Source organism: Borostomias antarcticus, assembly GCF_949987555.1.
Source record: "Borostomias antarcticus genome assembly, chromosome: 34".
Lineage (NCBI taxonomy): Eukaryota > Metazoa > Chordata > Actinopteri > Stomiiformes > Stomiidae > Borostomias > Borostomias antarcticus.
Window position 1 is genome coordinate 4,470,450 of NC_140267.1, and position 22,500 is coordinate 4,492,949.

At 47.4% G+C, this 22,500-nt stretch overlaps 1 protein-coding gene across 1 annotated transcript in view; it reads left to right on the plus strand.

The window, feature by feature from the left end:
• The window catches only part of ltbp1 (latent transforming growth factor beta binding protein 1), a gene marked incomplete at both ends in the record, with an annotated part of 94,939 nt that overhangs the window by 70,081 nt on the left and 2,358 nt on the right, over positions 1-22,500 (plus strand). The window contains 13 exons of the mRNA XM_084460916.1: positions 1,337-1,459; positions 2,136-2,261; positions 2,956-3,081; positions 9,727-9,849; positions 10,774-10,905; positions 12,528-12,656; positions 14,443-14,580; positions 16,181-16,336; positions 16,935-17,015; positions 17,581-17,709; positions 18,022-18,162; positions 18,912-19,079; positions 20,437-20,568. Of these exons, the coding sequence (XP_084317042.1) occupies positions 1,337-1,459; positions 2,136-2,261; positions 2,956-3,081; positions 9,727-9,849; positions 10,774-10,905; positions 12,528-12,656; positions 14,443-14,580; positions 16,181-16,336; positions 16,935-17,015; positions 17,581-17,709; positions 18,022-18,162; positions 18,912-19,079; positions 20,437-20,568 (1,704 nt within the window). The remainder of the gene's footprint in view (positions 1-1,336; positions 1,460-2,135; positions 2,262-2,955; positions 3,082-9,726; positions 9,850-10,773; positions 10,906-12,527; positions 12,657-14,442; positions 14,581-16,180; positions 16,337-16,934; positions 17,016-17,580; positions 17,710-18,021; positions 18,163-18,911; positions 19,080-20,436; positions 20,569-22,500) is intronic.

Below are 22,500 nucleotides of genomic sequence, written 5' to 3' on the forward strand. Positions count from 1 at the left end.
AAGACGTGTGTGTGTGTGTGTGGGGGGGGTTATAAGACGTGTGTGTGTGGGGGGGGGGGTTATAAGGCATGTGTGTGTGTGTGTGTGGGGGTTATAAGACGTGTGTGTGTGTGTGTGGGGGGGTTATCTGAATAAATGATGCGTTCTCCATATGAACCCTCAGGCTGTTGTGAGACAGCTACATGTGAGGGTCTTGCTACTCCAGTTGTTCCAGAATAAGTCAATATCCCTACAGGGTTTCCCAATACGCTGCATTAATATCAAGCTCTGTTTCCCTGTAGCGCCACAGAAAATGAGAAGAAATTTCTCACATATCGCCTTGGGACTTTGTTTTATTGAAGTATTGCTGATTCGGTATGAAGGTTGTAGGCGAGGCTACATCATGAGGATTATAGATCGGGGTGCTGCGGGAAAATGTTCTATTGTTCTATTTCGTGGAGCTCCGCCCCTCAGGGCGAGCTGCGATTGGCTCGAGGAATCCTAGAGCCCTTTTACTGAAGAAAAAAAAACATACACACATCCGTATCCAACTAGGTCGGGTGCACCACTGTATAAGTATGCACATCTGCTCCTGGAAACGTTCAGCAGTACATGATAGGGCTTTTTGTTGTGTTGTTGTTGTACATGAGTGCTTTTTGTTGTGTTGTTGTTGTACATGATAGTGCTTTTTGTTGTGTTGTTGTTGTACATGATAGTGCTTTTTGTTGTGTTGTTGTTGTACATGATAGTGCTTTTTGTTGTGTTGTTGTAGTACATGATAGTGCTTTTTGTTGTGTTGTTGTAGTACATGATAGTGCTTTTTGTTGTGTTGTTGTAGTACATGATAGTGCTTTTTGTTGTGTTGTTGTTGTACATGATAGTGCTTTTTGTTGTGTTGTTGTTGTACATGATAGTGCTTTTTGTTGTGTTGTTGTTGTACATGATAGTGCTGTTTGTTGTTGTTGTAGTACATGACAGTGATGTTTGTTGTTGTTGTTGTTGTAGTACATGACAATGATGTTTGTTGTTGTTGTTGTGGTAGTACATGACAGTGATGTTTGTTGTGTTGTTGTTATTCATGTTGTACATGACCGTGTTGTGTTGTTGTGTTGCAGTCCAGGGGGGTATTACACAAAGCTGGCTAACCGAGCCTGACTTCTGCACAAAGTCAAAACCGAAAAGCTTTTTTTTTTTTTTTTTTTCTTCAGTCCAGGCTCCAGATTTGAAGAGTTTCCAGGTTTTACTCGTTGCAGAAGTCAGGCTGACTCAGTTAGCCAGCTTTGTGAAACACCCCCCAGATGTACACGGTGCTGTTGTTGTTGTACACGACGGTGTTGTTTGTTGTGTTGCGGTGCAGATGTTGATGAGTGCCAGGATGAGCAGGTGTGTACCAGGGGCCACTGCCAGAACACACAGGGCTCCTTCCTGTGCAGCTGTGGGCCGGGCTTTAGGTCGTCTGCTACCGGAGACCAGTGTGACGGTAAGCCTGGCCTAGGGGCCTCCATTTTAGGGGACCAGTGTGACGGTAAGCCTGGCCTAGGGGCCTCCACCTCAGGGGCCCAGTGTGGCCTAGGGGCCTCCATCTCAGGGGACTAGTGTGGCCTAGGGGCCTCCATCTCAGGGGCCCAGTGTGGCCTAGGGGCCTCCATCTCAGGGGACTAGTGTGGCCTAGGGGCCTCCATCTCAGGGGCCCAGTGTGACGGTAAGCCTGGCCTAGGGGCCTCCATCTCAGGGGCCCAGGGAACATTATTAAAAAAGAAAAGTCATATTGAAGCAGCAAAAGTCCAGTATTTCAGCCTCGCGCATTCTCATGCAACATTCTTTCTGTCGTAACTTTTATTGCTGTCAGATGTTAGTTTGTTGTTGAATCACATCTTAAAAATATGCAATATATTTGTTTTATGACTCCCACAAAACCCCCGTGGAAGACATGCTAATTAAAATCCTAAATTAAGCGGAATTAACACCAGCCATGCTCATATCTTCAGCCTAGAAAGTCTTTGGCCCAGGTGTGCACGGTGTGTGCGCCCTCGTGGTCTGTGTGTGTACTTGTGTGGTTGTGTGTGTACTTGTGTGGTTGTGAGTGTACTCGTGCGGTTGTGTGTTACTCGTTATGCGCGTTTCCCCGGGCTGACGAGCTGTGGCTGTGGTTGCAGATGTGGACGAGTGCGCGGAGCTGACGGCGCCCTGCGCCGGCGTCGGTCAGTGTGTCAACAACATGGGCTCCTACCAGTGCAGCTGTCCCCAGGGGTACATGCAGGTCAACGGAACCACATGCGAAGGTACACCCCGAGATACAGAGGAACCCAGAGATACAGAGGAACCAGGGCCGGCTCTAGACTTTTGGAGGCTCTAGGCAAAGGTTTCTGTGGGGCCCCCCTTTTTTTAAATAAAATCCTACCCACCATCAAGCAATAAAGACCGAGGCGCCATCATCCCCTGCGTCATGTGACGTTAGGCCATCGGCAGCAACAATGCACTTGAGTATCACGTTTGGTTCCGGGCCTCAGCCAATCAGATCGATCGATTACTGGGAGGGAGCAGAGGGGTCAAATTCTGGGATTTTGATTGGCTAGAGGCCCTAGGCATCTGGCTAGTCCGCCGATAGTGCCTGACAAAAACACACAAGAATTAACAAGCTCACATTCTTTGACATAGCCAAAAACACATGAATAAGTGAATTGTTTTACCACCAGTAACATACGGTAACATAAAAACAAGACGTTAACACACAGACCATCATCTCATATACACTATACTGTATCTAGAAAGGCGATAAACATCTTTACAATTGTTAGAGTACATGTATAGTATTTGCAAGAAATGTACACAAAAACACACATCCACATGAAATTATAGGTGCTCAGTCTTTCATGCACTACGGTAACTTACACTGACACACACACACACACACACACACACACACAACTAACCACCCTGTGAGTGACCATTGACCTGTGCTTCCCCCCCCCGCAGACGTTGACGAGTGTGTGGACGACCCCGACCTGTGCCTCCCCCACGGGGAGTGCCTCAACGTCCACGGCTCCTTCCACTGCCTCTGCCAGCGAGGCTTCGTGGTCAGCGACACGCACACCTGCGACGGTAGGCCCCGCCCCCCACCGTGGCCCCGCCCCTCTGACCGTAACCGCCCAGTGGGGAGGGAGGGGCTAGTGGAGGAAGAGGTCTGCTGTGGATTAAGGGAATCAACGCTGGCTTTGGTGTTGACATACTTCCATAACCAGGATCATATACTTCCATAACCAGGATCATATACTTCCATAACCAGGATCATATACTTCCATAACCAGGATCATATACTTCCATAACCAGGATCATATACTTCCATAACCAGGAAGTCAGATCCGTATTATCTGGTCCATATCCAGTATGAGAGGTTGTTCCAGTCTGGATACACCTCTCTGTCTCTCTCTCTCTGTCTCTCTCTCTCTGTCTCTCTCTCTCTCTCTCTCTCTCTCTCTCTCTCTCTCTCTCTCTGTCTCTCTCACTCTGTCTCTCTCTGTCTTTCTCTCTCTGTCTCTCTCTCTCTCTCTCTCTCTCTGTCTCTCTCTCTCTGTCTCTCTCTGTCTCTGTCTCTCTCTCTCTGTCTCTCTATCTCTCTGTCTCTCTCTCTCTCTCTGTCTCTCTCTGTCTCTCTCTCTCTGTCTCTCTCCCTCTCTATCTCTCTGTCTCTCTCTCTCTCACACACACACACACACACACACACACGTGACCTTGGTGAGATGCTCGGCGAGCGCTGGGTGCTTTCCTCCGGCACGGAGTCGGACCCCGTCTCTGTCGGACCCCGTCTCTGTCGGACCCCGTCTCTGTCCGACCCCGTCTCTGTCCGTCCCCGTCTCTGTCCGTCCCCGTCTCTGTCCGACCCCGTCTCTGTCCGACCCCCGTCTCTGTCCGTCCCCCGTCTCTGTCCGTCCCCCGTCTCTGTCCGACCCCGTCTCTGTCCGTCCCCGTCTCTGTCCGACCCCGTCTCTGTCCGTCCCCCGTCTCTGTCCGTCCCCCGTCTCTGTCCGTCCCCCGTCTCTGTCCGACCCCCGTCTCTGTCCCACCCCGTCTCTGTGGGACCCCGTCTCTCTCCGACCCCGTCTCTCTCCGTCCCCCGTCTCTGTCCGTCCCCCGTCTCTCTCCGACCCCGTCTCTGTCCGACCCCGTCTCTGTCCCACCCCGTCTCTGTCCGTCCCCCGTCTCTGTCCCACCCCGTCTCTGTCCGACCCCGTCTCTGTCCGTCCCCCGTCTCTGTCCCACCCCGTCTCTGTCCGACCCCGTCTCTGTCCCACCCCGTCTCTGTCCGACCCCGTCTCTGTCCGTCCCCCGTCTCTGTCCGTCCCCCGTCTCTGTCCGTCCCCGTCTCTCTCCCCGTCTCTGTCCGACCCCGTCTCTGTCCGTCCCCGTCTCTGTCCGACCCCGTCTCTGTCCGTCCCCCGTCTCTGTCCGACCCCGTCTCTGTCGGACCCCGTCTCTGTCCCACCCCCTCTCTGTCCGTCCCCCGTCTCTGTCCGTCCCCCGTCTCTGTCGGACCCCGTCTCTGTCCGACCCCCTCTCTGTCCGTCCCCCGTCTCTGTCCGTCCCCCGTCTCTGTCCGTCCCCCGTCTCTGTCCGACCCCGTCTCTGTCCGTCCCCGTCTCTGTCCGACCCCGTCTCTGTCGGACCCCGTCTCTGTCCGTCCCCCGTCTCTCTCCGACCCCGTCTCTGTCCGACCCCGTCTCTCTCCGACCCCGTCTCTCTCCGTCCCCCGTATGTCTCTCTCCCCTGCCTAGCCTTGTTGCTCCTGGCTCAGAGACGCTTTCATTTCTTTCACAGATGCTGCTGCTATTTTTCCACCCCGAAGTCTCGCCAGGAGTCTTGCTCCGGTGCCAGAGTTGTTTTAAATGCCCTTTCCTGCCATAAAAAAGGAGAGAAAGAAAGAGCAGCCTTTGAGCCGGCTGTCTAGACGAGCAGGGAGGCTTGCTGCTTTGTTATCTGGCTCCTGGTTTAAGCAGAAGCTCCAGTTCAGCCAATGAGCTAGTCTGCCTTGTAGTCAGTGAGGTATTCTTCCTTGTAGTCAGTGAGGTATTCTTCATTGTAGTCAGTGAGGTATTCTTGTAGTCAGTGAGGTATTCTTGTAGTCAGTGAGGTATTCTTGTAGTCAGTGAGGTATTCTTGTAGTCAGTGAGGTATTCTTCCTTGTAGTCAGTGAGCTATCCTTCCTTGTAGCCAGTGAGCTATTCTTCCTTGTAGTCAGTGAGGTATTCTTCCTTGTAGCCAATGAGGTATTCTTCCTTGTAGCCAGTGAGCTATCCTTCCTTGTAGCCAGTGAGCTATTCTTCCTTGTAGTCAGTGAGGTATTCTTCCTTGTAGCCAATGAGGTATTCTTCCTTGTAGCCAGTGAGCTATCCTTCCTTGTAGTCAGTGAGGTATTCTTCCTTGTAGTCAATGAGGTATCCTTCCTTGTAGCCAGTGAGCTATTCTTCCTTGTAGCCAGTGAGGTATTCTTCCTTGTAGTCAATGAGGTATTCTTGTAGTCAGTGAGGTATTCTTCCTTGTAGTCAGTGAGGTATTCTTCCTTGTAGTCAATGAGCTATTCTTCCTTGTAGTCAGTGAGGTATTCTTCCTTTTAGCCAGTGAGCTATTCTTCCTTGTAGTCAATGAGGTATTCTTCCTTTTAGCCAGTGAGCTATTCTTCCTTGTAGTCAATGAGGTATTCTTCCTTTTAGCCAGTGAGCTATTCTTCCTTGTAGTCAATGAGGTATTCTTCCTTTTAGCCAGTGAGCTATTCTTCCTTGTAGTCAATGAGGTATTCTTCCTTTTAGCCAGTGAGCTATTCTTCCTTGTAGTCAATGAGGTATTCTTCCTTGTAGTCATTGAGGTATTCTTCCTTGTAGTCAATGAGGTATTCTTGTAGTCAATGAGGTATTCTTCCTTGTAGTCAATGAGGTATTCTTGTAGTCAGTGAGGTATTCTTCCTTGTAGTCAATGAGGTATTCTTGTAGTCAGTGAGGTATTCTTCCTTGTAGTCAGTGAGGTATTCTTCCTTGTAGTCAATGAGCTATTCTTCCTTGTAGTCAGTGAGGTATTCTTCCTTTTAGCCAGTGAGCTATTCTTCCTTGTAGTCAATGAGGTATTCTTCCTTTTAGCCAGTGAGCTATTCTTCCTTGTAGTCAATGAGGTATTCTTCCTTTTAGCCAGTGAGCTATTCTTCCTTGTAGTCAATGAGGTATTCTTCCTTTTAGCCAGTGAGCTATTCTTCCTTGTAGTCAGTGAGGTATTCTTCCTTTTAGCCAGTGAGCTATTCTTCCTTGTAGTCAATGAGGTATTCTTCCTTGTAGTCATTGAGGTATTCTTCCTTGTAGTCAATGAGGTATTCTTGTAGTCAATGAGGTATTCTTCCTTGTAGTCAATGAGGTATTCTTGTAGTCAGTGAGGTATTCTTCCTTGTAGTCAATGAGGTATTCTTCCTTGTAGTCAGTGAGGTATTCTTGTAGTCATTGAGGTATTCTTCCTTGTAGTCAATGAGGTATTCTTCCTTGTAGTCAGTGAGGTATTCTTGTAGTCATTGAGGTATTCTTCCTTGTAGTCAGTGAGGTATTCTTGTAGTCATTGAGGTATTCTTCCTTGTAGTCATTGAGGTATTCTTCCTTGTCGTCAGTGAGCTATTCTTCCTTGTAGTCAATGAGGTATTCTTCCTTGTAGTCAGTGAGGTATTATTGTAGTCATTGAGGTATGCTTCCTTGTAGTCAGTGAGCTATTCTTCCTTGTAGTCAGTGAGGTATTCTTCCTTGTAGTCAGTGAGGTATTCTTGTAGCCAATGAGGTATTCTTCCTTGTAGTCAGTGAGGTATTCTTCCTTGTAGTCAATGAGGTATTCTTCCTTGTAGTCAGTGAGGTATTCTTCCTTGTAGTCAGTGAGGTATTCTTCCTTGTAGTCAATGAGGTATTCTTCCTTGTAGTCAATGAGGTATTCTTCCTTGTAGTCAATGAGCTATTCTTGTAGTCAATGATGTATCTTCCTTGTAGTCATTGAGGTATTCTTCCTTGTAGTCAGTGAGGTATTCTTGTAGTCAATGAGGTATTCTTCCTTGTAGTCAGTGAGCTATTCTTCCTTGTAGTCATTGAGGTATTCTTCCTTGTAGTCAGTCAGGTATTCTTGTAGTCATTGAGGTATTCTTGTAGTCAATGAGGTATTCTTCCTTGTAGTCAATGAGGTAATCTTCCTTGTAGTCAGTGAGCTATTCTTCCTTGTAGCCAGTGTGGTACTCTACTGTACGTTGTAGTCAGTGAGGTATTCTTCCTTGTAGTCAGTGAGGTATTCTTCCTTGTAGTCAATGAGGTATTCTTCCTTGTAGTCAGTGAGGTATTCTTGCTTGTAGTCAGTGAGGTATTCTTGTAGTCAGTGAGGTATTCTTCCTTGTAGTCAATGAGGTATTCTTCCTTGTAGTCAGTGAGGTATTCTTGCTTGTAGTCAGTGAGGTATTCTTGTAGTCAGTGAGGTATTCTTCCTTGTAGTCAATGAGGTATTCTTCCTTGTAGTCAGTGAGGTATTCTTCCTTGTAGTCAGTGTGGTACTCTACTGTACATTGTAGTCAGTGAGGTAATCTTCCTTGTAGTCATTGAGCTATTCTTCCTTGTAGTCAGTGAGGTATTCTTCCTTGTAGTCAGTGTGGTACTCTACTGTACGTTGTAGTCAGTGAGGTATTCTTCCTTGTAGTCAGTGAGGTATTCTTGTAGCCAATGAGGTATTCTTCCTTGTAGTCAGTGAGGTATTCTTCCTTGTAGTCAGTGTGGTACTCTACTGTACGTTGTAGTCAGTGAGGTATTCTTCCTTGTAGTCAGTGTGGTACTCTACTGTACGTTGTAGTCAGTGAGGTATTCTTCCTTGTAGTCAGTGTGGTACTCTACTGTACGTTGTAGTCATTGAGGTATTCTTCCTTGTAGTCAGTGAGGTATTCTTCCTTGTAGTCAGTGAGGTATTCTTCCTTGTAGTCAGTGAGGTATTCTTGTAGTCAGTGAGGTATTCTTGTAGTCAGTGAGGTATTCTTGTAGTCAGTGAGGTATTCTTGTAGTCAGTGAGGTATTCTTGTAGTCAGTGAGGTATTCTTGTAGTCAGTGAGGTATTCTTGTAGTCAGTGAGGTATTCTTGTAGTCAGTGAGGTATACTTCATTGTAGTCAGTGAGCTATTCTTCCTTGTAGTCAGTGAGGTATTCTTGTAGTCAGTGAGGTATTCTTGTAGTCAGTGAGGTATTCTTGTAGTCAGTGAGGTATACTTCATTGTAGTCAGTGAGGTATTCTTCATTGTAGCCAGTGAGCTATTCTTCCTTGTAGTCAGTGAGCTATTCTTCCTTGTAGTCAGTGTGGTACTCTACTGTACGTTGTAGTCAGTGAGGTATTCTTGTGTGTATTCTTGTGTGTGAGGTGTGTGCCTCGCCCCCCCTGTAGACTGTGACTGAGTGAATCTCATCTAAGCCATAGTTCCTACTGTAGACTGTGACTCAGTGGGTGTCAGATCTAAGCCCTGGTTCCTCGACTGCGGCCGTGACCGTGGTGTCACAGCTTGATAAAGGCCAGGGGCGGACTGGCCAATCGGGAGCACCGGGAGTTTTCCCGGTGGCCTGGCGCGCTAATTGGCTTCGCCCGCGGTGGCCTGGCGTGCTAATTGGCCTGGCCCGCGGTGGCCTGGCGCGCTAATTGGCCTGGCCCGTCAACAAATGGCACGACAATCTGAATTGCGTGAATTAATACTGAAGGCAAAACAGTTATGTGAGACCGGGGACAATGCAGGTAGCCCATGTTAATGCCACAAAGCGTGAGATGTATCGAACCTTGAGCCAAATCAAATTAAAACATATTGACGAAGTTTGAAATTGGATGGATGGATATTTTGCGTCGATTGCGAGAGGCGAAAGTTCGAAAATCTGTCCGGGAAATGAATCTACAAACCAATATGAATCCGCCAAGTGGAGTTCACCTTCACGGGCTAGTTTCATGCTGGGTGTAATTATAATTTTCTCGAAAACAGGTTGCTTTGAGTCTCCGGGATTTTTATTTATGAGGTTGGAATAAAATATTGGCTGCACCTCCAGGGCATTGGAGTTGGTTCTTCGGTGGTCAGGAAAGACCAGCTTGTGGATGTGGGAGCCTGGAGTTTCTGAGGTAGCTAGTTTGTGCTTCCAGCGGATTTCATTTTTCTTAGCTCAGGGGTGAACCAGGGAGCAGAGCCAGGGAATGAAACCGCCTGTGTTTTTGATGGGGGCGTGGAGGTCATTCAGGGATTCTTTGTTGAATATAACAGCCTCATCTGCTGAAACTTTTGTTTGCTGTGCACGTATTTATTTATTTCCCCACACAGGAGAAAGTAGTTCTTAAAGTCGCACTGAAACGGACGTTTGAGATCGTCTAACTTCCGTAGTTTGACGTATTTCCGACGCAAACGAGCTATGAGGGCGGGACATGCGTTTAGAGGGATTTGATTGGAACATTGACAAGTGGACGGGTTTTAAGAACTTTAGACAGATTCGATAGAAGGATAGCGTTGATTGACGGGTGGATGTCGTGAGATTATTGGCCTAAAATCTAAGGTACCTGTTTTCCAGGAAGTAAGAAATTATATACTTTGATATAAGATTACAACAAAAGTAGAATTTTGTTATTTTTTTGGCATACATCGTTGAATAGGTGAACACTATGACTAGTTATGTGAACCAGGTGAGGCTAGGTTTCTGGAGACATGTTTCTTTAGCTGTGTGTGTTTCTCCTCAGATGTGGATGAGTGCCTGGAGGGCAGCAGGTGTGTGGGCGGCTCCTGTGAGAACAGCCAGGGCTCCTACAGCTGCCTGTGTGACAGAGGGTACCGACTAGAGGCTGACAACCACACATGCCAGGGTAACCTCACACACACACACACACACACACACATTCACAACCACACATGCCAGGGTAACCTCACACACACACACACACACACATTCACAACCACACATGCCAGGGTAACCTCACACACACACACACACACACACACACACACACATGCCAGGGTAACCTCACACACACACACACACACACACACACACACACACACACACACACACACACACATTCACAACCACACATGCCAGGGTAACCTCACACACACACACACACACATTCACAACCACACATGCCAGGGTAACCTCAAACACACACATTCACAACCACACATGCCAGGGTAACCTCACACACACAAATACTCTACCACACATGCCAGGGTAACCTCACACACACACGTTCACAACCACACATGCCATGGTAACCTCACACACACACATTCACAACCACACATGCCAGGGTAACCTCACACACACACATTCACAACCACAAGTCATGGTAACCTCACACACACACATTCACAACCACACAAGTCATGGTAACCTCACACACACACATTCACAACCACACATGTCATGGTAACCTCACACATTCACTTTTACATGCCACATGACACAAAATACATATCAGCTCATACTGTACGCTCATGTAACCGATCAGGACCATCTGAATAATGAATCACCATCCTCGTGATTAATCACAATATTCATGATTAATCATCATCTTCATGATTAATCACAATATCCATAATCACCATCTTCATAATTAATCACATTATGCAAGATTAATCACCATATTCATGATTAATCACCATCTTCTGTGAATTTGTGTATTTGCATAACTACAAATTTCTGTGTAAATAGCTTTAATTACGTAATATCCCAGTTCTATTACCCCCGCTGTTACCCCACCTGACCCGGGGCCTCTGTGACCCCCTCCCAGATATTGACGAGTGTTCCGAACTGGGGCGCAGCATCTGTGGGGCGTGGCACTGTGAGAACACGGAGGGCTCCTATAGGTGCATGGTGAACTGCCCCCCCGGCCACACACGCACCACCAAGGGCGTCTGTGTGGGTGAGTCTCCAGTCGCTGGAGCAGACACGCCCACCCGCTTACCGTCGCCTCGCTCGCAAACTTGAAATGTGCTTCTTGTCAACGTACGCTTCAGTGTTCCCTAAACATCCACACGCCTTGTTTACACTTCTCTGTCCACCGACATACTATATATCCCTAATCAGTCTGCAGCATTGGATGAGCTAGTGACACATCAACGTTGTCATTCACGATTGTTGATGTTGTTAATGTAGGGAGAAAGGATTGCTCCTCTTTCAAATCGATCCTACTTATAACCAGAGAGCAGTTTTAACATACTCTGAGTCTGACCCTGAACTCTGAGTTGATTTACCCTGAGAAACAGAGTCTGACTCTGAGTTGATTTACCCTGAGAAACAGAGTCTGACCCTGAACTCTGAGTTGATTTACCCTGAGAAACAGAGTCTGACTCTGAGTTGATTTACCCTGAGAAACAGAGTCTGACCCTGAACTCAGTTGATTTACCCTGAGAAACAGAGTCTGACCCTGAGTTGATTTACCCTGAGAAACAGAGTCTGACTCTGAGTTGATTTACCCTGAGAAACAGAGTCTGACTGAGTTGATTTACCCTGAGAAACGGAGTCTGACCCTGAACTCTGAGTTGAGGCTAGGTTCACAGAGTAAGTTACCGTGGTGACGCACAGTTTGAGTTACTCTCGTTCTGCGACGGGTTTGAGTTTCCTGTCTTTCTCGAGTTTGAGTTATCTCTCTTTCTGGAACAGAAAACCCAGAGGTTCCCTCATATCAGGGTTAACAATCTCCGTTTTCACTAAACCCACATTCTGGAATACCCTCCTGCTCTAAAGAGTATGAGTTACTCCCTCAGTTAGCAGAAGCTCTTCAGCATCTGCCGCTTGGCAGCATCACATCTGCTGTTTCTGCTTGGTGGGGTCCCAAAGGTTTGTATAGGGTTTTTCAGTCTTCTGTTTATGGAATCTAGAGTGCCTTGTTTACCTTGCGCTCGGTCTGGCGCTGGGCTGTAGCGTTCTTGTTGTTGTTTTGAGTGTTTGAGCTTACGGTCTTGGCCGGGGCTTGAGCGCCGAGCTTCTTGTTCGGGTCGCTGCCTCGGTCCTTGGCTCCGTGTGCGTTGCGCTTTGATCCGTGCATCCAGACAAACTCCTGCGAAAACAAAGATCTTAATTGTAGGTATTCTAAGCATCTGCGCGGAAAGGACCTACAGGCATGTTTATTCGTCCACAACATATGATCAACAGATCCCTCTCAGGTCCCCAGGAGCAGCTCTGGGGTGTGAAGCCATCGGGGGCAGTGGCCAAAGCTCGACACTGAAAGGTCACCTGACGGCATGCGGCCCAAAAATATGTTTTCCCACAGGGGAAAGAAAAGGCTATGGAGCAAAAAATATGTTTTTCTGGGTATCAAAGTCAAAGTCGACTCTTTGAATTATCAAGCCATCAATCCCTACACCAAGACCTGAAGTCTATAGACTACATGACTGTACATGTGTTGAGGTTCCCTGCCGCCCCGCTGACGGAAACCTGCTCCTGCAAGGCTGCTTTTTGTGAATGTTCAGGATCAGACCTGTTCTGACCGTTGTCCTCTGTCCTGACCTCTGACCTGACCTCTGACCTCTGTCCTGACCGCAGATATCGACGAGTGCGCCGCGGACGAGTCGGTGTGCGGTAACCATGGCTACTGCGAGAACACGGTGGGCTCGTTCCGCTGCATGTGTGACAGCGGCTACCAGGAGAGCCCGGAGAACCAGGGCTGCGTGGGTGAGTCTCCGCACCACGGCAGGGGTCACGGGGTCACGGCCCGGTCAGGAGGGGTCATGGGGTCACATGAAGAGAGGACTTGTCACGTCATTGCCAACTTCAATTCAGTGGAGTCTAACTGGTATTTTGTATGTTTTTAAAGGAGTAGTAAAGGGGAAATCATGTTTAGCCCTGTTTTAAGGTTACTTATGATCATGGTTCAGATCAAAACGTTGACAAAACTAGCACTTTTGAGAAAGTTGATAATTGCTCTACCACCGTTTTGGTCATACAATGGATGTGGATGGGCATCTTGAAAAATCATTCAAAAACATGTTAAACTCGATTTGTATAAGTATTTGTAAAGGTATTTATAAACAGTTAATAGCTGAAGATAAATATTGGCATCACTATTTGGCAAGCACTGACCGGCAATGACAGTATTTTGACCAATGCGTTATAACTGTATGAAATGGCTCATAATGCCTTTGGAAACCTCTTCTTCATTGACTGGGTAACGGATTCAGCCAAATCCCACCATACAAACCCATATGCAGAAGTATAAAACCCAAAGAATGTCCTCCGAGTGTACAGTCATTATCAGCGGTTCCGTTCTGCTAGTGGAAATACCCCGAAATATCTAGATCCCAATTTTTCTGGGGCTCAAATCTGTGTTTTCCATCGCGATCCTGGCCGAACCTCCTCTCCGACCGCCTAGTGCTCCCCTGATGAGACGCGCTCGCTCTCCCCCTCCGGCTTTCTCCTTAACACCTTCTACATCATTAACTAGCTGGCCCACACCCCGGCGTGTGTGTGTGTGCGTGTGCGTGTGCGTGTGCGTGTGCGTGTGCGTGTGTGTGTGTGTGTGTGTGTGTGTGTGTGTGTGTGTGTGTGTGTGTGTGGAGGATGCAGAGCGGATAGGACTATACCGAGAGACTCTAAACCAATATCCTTGTTGTCTTGACGTTAAGCTCAAAGTCACGCCTCGATGTATTCACTTGTACGTGTCTTCAAGATTTGAATTGTGTAGAAGAAGAAGAAGCCCGATATGAATGTATCTGTAAAGAAATTGCCGGACAGATGTCAGAGATGTTAGTGCTGTGTGTTTTATTAGATCTTTTGGTACTCTGTACGGATGCATAGTTGTTCTCTGTAAAGCGCATTGTGTTGCCTCTGGGTATGAAATGCGCTATACAAATAAAGCTTTAATTGATTGATTGATTGATTGATTGATTGATTGATTGATTGATTGATAGTGTGCTATCAGATTGTGTTGCTTAGCAAACCTGAGTCCTGTTAGGGCTAGTGGAGGAGGAGCCAAGAGCAGACACGATAGGCGTAGGGGGACAAGCCCACGTTGGGGCACGTTTGTTGGTCAGGTAAGGGTCAGGCATTGACGTGGTAGTCAGACAGGCATGGGGTTCAGGCAGGAACGTGGTTCTCCAGTCAGAAAACAAAAATGGTGAGGTAGGGTTTGGAGGAATGCAGGTTAGGTTAAAGCTAGAGACGTTATGCCCACTAGGTTGGTCAATGATCTGGCACCGACCGCTGAGTAGCCCGGCTTCTTAACCTGGCTGAGATGGGTTGATTGGAGATGCCAGGCAGGTGTGAAAGGTGTGTCTCTCTGATGAAGACGTGTCTCTGATGAAGACGTGTCTGTCCCAGCAGAGGTGTCTCTGATGAAGGCGTGTCTCTGATGAAGGCGTGTCTGTCCCGGCAGAGGTGTCTCTGACGAAGACGTGTCTGTCCCTGCAGAGGTGTCTCTGATGAAGACGTGTCTCTGATGAAGGCGTGTCTGTCCCCACAGATGTGAACGAGTGCGAGCTGTTGGGCAGCGTGTGTGGCGAGGCGCTGTGCCAGAACGTGGAGGGCGCCTTCCTGTGCACGTGCCCCGAGGACCAGGTCTACGACCAGAGGACCGCCAAGTGCAGCCCGCCCCCCGCAGGTGACCCACACACTGCCTGAACACAAAAGCTGGAAGGACCCTTCCTGTAGATGGAAGGCTGTATTTCGTTCAGGAGGGCTCATTCCAACACGCTACACCCTATGATGTCACTTCCCTTCTTAGTGAAAACTCTGAAGCCGTAGCAGGGTTTCCAAGTAACGCTAACGCATTTTTAATTATTAATAATAATAATAATAATAACATGTTAATAACATGAAAGATTCTAATAACGGTGAACAGTGCCGTCGGATCACTAGCCATGTTTCAGAGGAACATATTAGCCGTAACACCATATTTCAGAGGAACATATTTAGCCCTAACATCGTGGGAATGTTTCAGAGGAACATATTAGCCGTAACACCATGGGAATGTCCTGGAGCGGAGCGCCGCTCTGATGAACGAGGCGCTTGCTCCGAGTTGACGACCAGACTTCGGGGCCTTTGAGGTTGCGGTTAACACCAGGGGCCAGAGTCGGGGCCCTCCCCCAGCCTTCCCGACGGACCCCATGTCAAGGGACTGCCTTATCCGTGCCTGAGTGGAAAACTCTAATCAAACACAGACTTGGCTATCTGTGTGGTGGATGTACCTTAAGGGTTTAGGGAGGGTTTCAAGACCTTTGTAGTCGTCAGACCTAACCCCTACATAAAAGTCTGTCTCCTCCTACCTTACTGGAACATGGACAAAATATTTCAAGATGGTGACTTGAGATGACATCATTCGGGAAGCGAGGCATGCCTTGTGCTCACAACAGCCATTACGTAAGGGCAAGTTTTATTGCTTTAGAAGAATGCGAGGGACCACATTTTTCTAGGGACCGTTTTAGTGGTAAAAAGCAATATTTTGTCTGAGAGTGGCCAATTGGAAATGAATGGCTGGGGATCTGTAATTAAAGTGTGAAAAGAGTGTGTGTGTGTGTGTGTGTGTGTGTGTGTGTGTGTGTGTGTGTGTGTGTGTGTGAATGCATACACATGTTTGTGTTAGCGCATGTACGTGCATGTTCGAGGGCGGCCCCCCTCTCTCCTGGCATGTCATTAGGGGCGTGCGAGAAGCAGCTGTGAGCTTTGGGGATCCAAGCTCGTCCCATTCATCATGCGGTGTTGCTGGTCTCTCTCCTGCTGGTCCTAATGGTCTCACAGGACATTCTTCCTGCATGGCAGAGGAAGGTAGAGAGACCAGAGAGAGACCAGCAGGACAGGCGATGAACAGAAGAGCCTGCATACCCCTTTCACCTTCTCAACTTGATTGTTACAGACTTATTCTACAATATTAATAATTGAGTTCATTTTTTGTATCAAACATTTATAGAAAGTAGCCCATAATGACAAAGTGAAAACTGTTTTTTTGACATTTGTGCAAATTTTAAAAAAAAAATCAAAATGTAAAATATCAGCTGGGATTCGAACCGCTGACCCTTCGATCACTGAACGACCCGCTCTACCAACTGAGCTACAGCCGCCCCACATATGTACCTGCACCTGTACTAGTTCCACATGGAAAATAAACATTCTACGTTAAACTAACTAACTTAGTTAAACTTACGTTAAACTTACGTTAAACTAACTAACTTAACGTTAAACGGTCTCTCCGTTCTCTCCCTCAGCCTCGGAGAGGAAGGAATGCTACTACAACCTGAACGATGAGAACCTGTGTGAGAACGTGCTGACCAGTCATGTGACCATGGAGGAGTGCTGTTGCACCCTGGGAGCTGGCTGGGGGGACAACTGTGAGGTGCACCCCTGCCCTGTTCAGGGCACTGGTGAGGACACGCACATACACACACACACACACACACACACATACGCACGCACACACACACGCACACACACACATACACACATACAAACACACACACACACATACACACATACAAACACACATACACACATACAAACACACACACACACATACACACATACAAACACACGCACGCACACATACACACACACACACACACATACACAAACACACGCACACACACACACATACAAACACACACACACACACACACATGCAAACACACACACACATACACACATACAAACACACACACACACATACACACAGATCCACCCGTCAATCAACGCTATCCTTCTATCGAATCTGTCTAAAGTTCTTAAAACCCGTCCACTTGTCAATGTTCCAATCAAATTCCTCTAAACATATGTCCCGCCCTCATAGCTTGTTTGTGTCAGAAAAACGTCCAACTACGGAAGTTAGATGATCTCAAACGTCCGTTTCAGTGCGACTTTAAGCATGGCCTGTGTTCTAGCGCATGTATTCATGTACTGACGTGTGTATCTCCCATCCCACCAGGTGAGTTGACGTGTATCTCCTAACTCATCTCTCCCCATCAGATCAGTTCCAGCAGATGTGTCCGGCAGGACGAGGCAGTGTCCCGACCGCTGACTCAGCACTCAGACTGACCGGCTACGAAGGTACGTCAATTCATCGACTCAAAGCATCTTTAAAAATGATTTTGTGAACATTTAGGAGTCAGGCAAGGTTGTGACTACAACTCAAGATTCGACTGGTGTTACTTGACCCTGTACTTATAGTATTTATGCTGTAATTAAACACGTGTGTGTGTGTGCGTGTGTGTGTGTTTAGGATACAGTTACAACAGTGTGTAATGGTTGTGAATGGCTTGTTTCTCTCTGGGCATGGGGGTAGAAATGTCCAGCCTTAGACATCTGTAGACATGTCTTATCTATCACATGGATGCAAAGAGAAAAATGGAGGTTTGTTGTTCTTGAGTTGATCTAACATTTAGCCCATCAGCACGCGATAAACAGAGAACACCGTCTATAGACTGTTTATAGACTGCTGAGAGACTGTTTTTAGACTATTTATGGAGTTCTTACTTGTGTCAGCGTGTGTGTGAGAGAGAGAGAGAGAGAGAAAGAGGGAGGGAGGGAGGGCGAGAGAGAGAGAGAGAGAGAATGCACGCAAAAAATCCTGTGTTTACGTTGTGTGTTCTGTGGTAACTCCCTCCTCCCACAGATGCGGATGAATGCGCGTTGTTTGGCGAGGAGATCTGTAAAGACGGCTTCTGTCACAACTCGCCCGGCAGCTACGAGTGCTACTGCAAGACTGGCCTCTACTACGACGAGGTCAAGCTGCAGTGCAGAGGTCAGCGTGTGTGCGTGTGTGTGTGTGTGTGTGTGTGGTAGTATGTGAGTGTCTACACCTTTTTGGGTGGAGTGAAGTGGGGGGGGCAGCAGAGTGGGGACGCAGACTGTCTCTGAGATGACACAGGGTGTGTGTGTGTGTGTGTGTGTGTGTGTGTGTGTGTGTGTGTGTGTGTGTGTGTGTGTGTGTGTGTGTTCGTGTGTTTGTTAGTATGTGTGTGTGTAATTAGGATGATGAGGAGCAAGATGCGGAGCCTAATTCCGATTTTCTTTGACCCCCGTCTCTCTCTCTGTGACCTTCCCACCCCTACAGATATTAATGAGTGTCTGGATGAATCCAACTGCGTCGGGGGGGAGTGTTTGAACTCGGAGGGCTCCTATACCTGTTTCTGTACCCACCCCATGGTGCTGGAGCCCGAAGCCAAGCGCTGTGTGTTCCCTCCCGACGTGGCAGGTCAGAAACCCTATTCGTTCCGCCTCTCTTTGTCTATTCAAAGGATGTGTCGTGTCGTTTTATAGAATGAGGGTGCGTGTCCATCAGCTAGCTGTATTGTAGAGCGATGTTTTCTCATTTCTTACAATGGGTAATGAGCTCTAGGGCGTTATAGAGACGAGAGCTGTGTTCCAAGCTTTTTTGGGGGCAAAACTGCAGGGACAGTGAACGTTAGCCCTAGCTAGCATTAGCTAGCTATCTTAACTTGACTAGTTAGTCTGCAGTCTACAAAAACATCGAACATAGGTGTAAAACAAGCTCAAAACCAAGCTCTAAACTCTAGTGCGCTCTAAGCTGTTAGCTTATGAATGAAATTCAAGTCTCACCAAAGTGTTTTGTTTTCCTACTTGACTGTTGTTTTAACTTTGTAGTTCGTTCCTCTAGAATCCGTCTGTTAAAACTACAAATTCTTCCTGTGTGACATCACTTCCCCGTCCTCTTCATCCTGAAACTATGTCACTTCCTTTTTCACGTTATAACCTATCGACCTCGTCCCCAAGTGACTCACTCGAGCCCGGATTCACTTCTTGTGCTCGAGTCGAAATCGAAATCGTAACAGAATAAAACTATTGTCTTTGTTTGAAACCAGCTTGACCGACCACTCAGCGTGTTCTTTGAAATCTAAACTAAACCAAGTAAGATTTTTCATTTACACACCCTAAAATCTCTCGCCCTCATGCGCTGCATGTCTGTGTGTCATTGGTCCACAGGGTCACATGGGATGACCGACTTCCAGGGTATCTGTTGGCAGACGGTGACGGACACGATGACCTGCACCAAGCCGTTGGCCAATAGGAAGACCACGTATACGGAGTGCTGCTGTCTGTTCGGAGAGGCCTGGGGGATGGAGTGTTCCCTCTGCCCCCCGAAATATACAGGTACGTTCCTCACCGGTATTCAGCTCATGATTATACAAATGGTAAATGGACTGCACTTATATAGCGCTTTTCCACCTTAGCGGCACTCAAAGCACTTTACAATGGCCTCATTCACCCATTCACACACACACTCACACACCAATGGCGGTAGCTGCCATGCAAGGTGCTAACCTGCTCATTGGGAGCAATTTGGGGTTAGGTGTCTCGCTCAAGGACACTTCGACATGTGGACAGTCGGAGCTGGGATTCGAACCGCTGACCCTTCGATCACTGAACGACCCGCTCTACCAACTGAGCTATACCTAATGAACCGGCCGGGCTAGGGCTTTTATATGAGGTCTTCTTTTCGGCCGGATTACATTTGTGTCGTTCATATTTCTGTAATACTTTGCTCCTCTTGTCTAGAATATCCTGCAGTGGACTGAGCTATTTTGGTCGTGTGTGCTTGCCATCCACGCTCTGTTTGCCTTGTCAATGTTTGCGATTGGTCATATCATGCAAACGCCGCCCCTTTTACTGGGAATGCGAACTTTGCACGATTTCGGCAAACATACCTTGAGATGGCGCAAAAAATCCAAAATGGCTGCCGCCTTAGCCTCTGAGGCTAGCAGGGGTCACAGGTGTGTGAGGTCAGGGGTCACAGGTGTGTGAGGTCGGGGGTCAGGAGTTCTCCGAGCAGAACACACACTCTTCTGTTCTAGCCAGACTGGAGCCGGATCTCTGAGGAGATTTGACAGATGCGCGTGCGCACACACACACACACACACACACACACACACACACACACACACACACACACACACACAGATGCTTTTCCTGTACAGACAGGCTTCTCGGATTGGTGTGCAGGTGTGTGGGATTAATGGGGACCATAGGGAGGGTTTGCTGTTTTGACGAGCTGTGTGTGTGTGTGTGTGTGTGTGTGTGTGTGCCTCTGTGTGTTTATAATTTTCCCACAGTACAGTAACCAATGAGGAGAGAGGTCAGAGAAGGTGTTGGGGTATGTGTGTGCGCTCAGGGGATTCAGAGAGAGAGAGAGAGAGAGAGAGAGAGAGAGAGTGTGTGTGTGTGTGTGTGTGTGTGTGTGTGTGTGTGTGTGTGTGTGTGTGTGTGTGTGTGTGTGTGTGATGATGTGTCTGAGTTACAAGGGAAATCGGAGTATTGAGTTCAGCGAAATCCCCTGTTTGCTAAACTGGGTGATGATGTCATTACGGAACCTTGGATCCCGTGTGAGACTGATGGCGTTTGGAGTGGCGCCCCTGCACTGATGACCTAGAGACCCTGTACTGTCTTGTGTTCAGTCCCCTCTCAGACCGTGTTCAGCCCCTCTCTCTCTCTCTCTCTCTCGCCCCTGCAGAGGACTACGCCACCATGTGTAACGTGCCGCTGAGCGGCGGGCGGCGTGCGTACGGCCGTGACGCCCTGGTGGCCGGAGACACGCACGAGTACGAGGAGAGCCCCGTCTACGGCCGCTACGAGGAGGAGGAGAGTGAGTACTGTCATAGAAATTATAGTTTCATCACCTCCTTTTGTAATTCACCACCTCCCTCGACCTTTCGCATAGCTGTGCTAACCTAATTCATGACAGGATGACCTCCAGGAGGTCAACACACCTAGACGTTGTCTACTCCAGAATAACCATCCTTTGTCCCTTCAAGAAATTACCGCCTTTTCTCATGTCACGTGTCTGTATTCTCGACCACTGTTGATGACGCCTGCCATTTAATATGACGTACAATGGGTTAGCCAATCACATCCTGGAAGCGTCATACCTGTGTATTGCTTTTGCAATTGGGTTTATATGTCTACATTCTGTCTTACACAGGTGAAGCTCTAAAGCAGGGGTCTCAAACTCGCGGCCCGCGGGCCATCTGCGGCCCGCCACACCCCTCCATCCGGCCCGCGACATGATGTCAGAAATATAATGTAATCCGGCCCGCAAAATAATTTCTTGTAAACGGCGCCGGCAGGCAGGCCTACAATGCAAAATTCAAGTCGCTCAAACGTGGGGCGAAATTCTGTTATTGTGCGCAGCGCGCGAGGTGAACGATGCAGTCACAGGTGCAATCAATCGGCATGCAACTATGAACGGAATGCAGCTCGCCACCGAGAGGCTGTTTTCATGGTTAACTAACGTTAGGAACACAGACAGTTTCAAGAAAGATGGACATTGCAGTATTTTTTGTAGAGTTCAATGGAAATGCTACCTGCCTGATATGCAAGAACAAAGTCGCCGTTCTGAAGGAATATAATGTCAAGGGCTGACGTCTCAGTCTTTCAAGATAAGTGTCTAGCCAGAAATAGAGTAGTAGCCTACACATGTATTCAAGTGTCTGGTAAGAAATGGAAACAAACTTGAACTTTAATAAATGCAAGAAGCTAGCTACAGGTCTAGGGCAGGCTTACAGTAGTGATGCATCTTGCAGCTAAAACAGAATAAAGTACAAATGTAAGCTATTCAAGATCAAATAAAAGTAAGGAAAAAATATTTGCAGTACTAACTGTTAAAATATATTAAAATGAATGGAAACCGGTTTGAATTTGTATGATGAAAATGTTAGTTATGGAATAGTCTTGCAACATTTAGTGACTGAGTTGTGAGTCTAGTTATGGAAATGAAAAATGACATTTTCCGAAATATTGCACTTTCTTATAGTTAGTAGTAGTTGAAGTTGACGTGGCCCTCCTATGAGTTGACGATACCAGCAGTGGCCCCAAGCCAGTTTGAGTTTGAGGCCCCTGCTCTAAAGGGATGATGTGAGGGATGATGGGAATGGTTGTTTTGTTTCAGCTGTCTGTGAGAGTGCGTTGCTGCCATCTGGTGGCTTTAGGAAGAACTGCATATTATGACAGTAGAGGGTATATTAAAACCTCTGTGCTCTCAGTTCAAACAAGGTCACCAAGATCTGATGACCATGATATTTATAGTCTTTGTCAATAAAAATATGTCTTTATTTCATGATTTCACAAATACTTAACTTTTTAAATTCGTTGAGATTTAAAATCTCTTTTGCAATAGAGATCTGGAGATAGCAGCACAACAACATAATACATTACATTAATACACATTACAACATAATACATTACATTAATACACATTACAACATAATACATTACATTAATACACATTACAACATAATACATTACATTAATACACATTACAACATAGGCAAGTTTATTGTATAGCACATTTCAGCAACAAGGCAATTCAAAGTGCTTTACATAAGACATTAAAAGCCCTCCCTCTTTCTCTCCCTCACTCCCTCTCTCCCTCTTTCTCTCCCTCCCTCTCTCCCTCTCCCCCTCTCCCTCCCTCTCTCTCCCTCTTTCTCTCCCTCCCTCCCTCCCTTCCTCCTTCTCTCCTCCCTCCCTCTCTCCCTCCCTCCCTCTCTCTCCTCCCTCCCTCTCTCCCTCCCTCCCT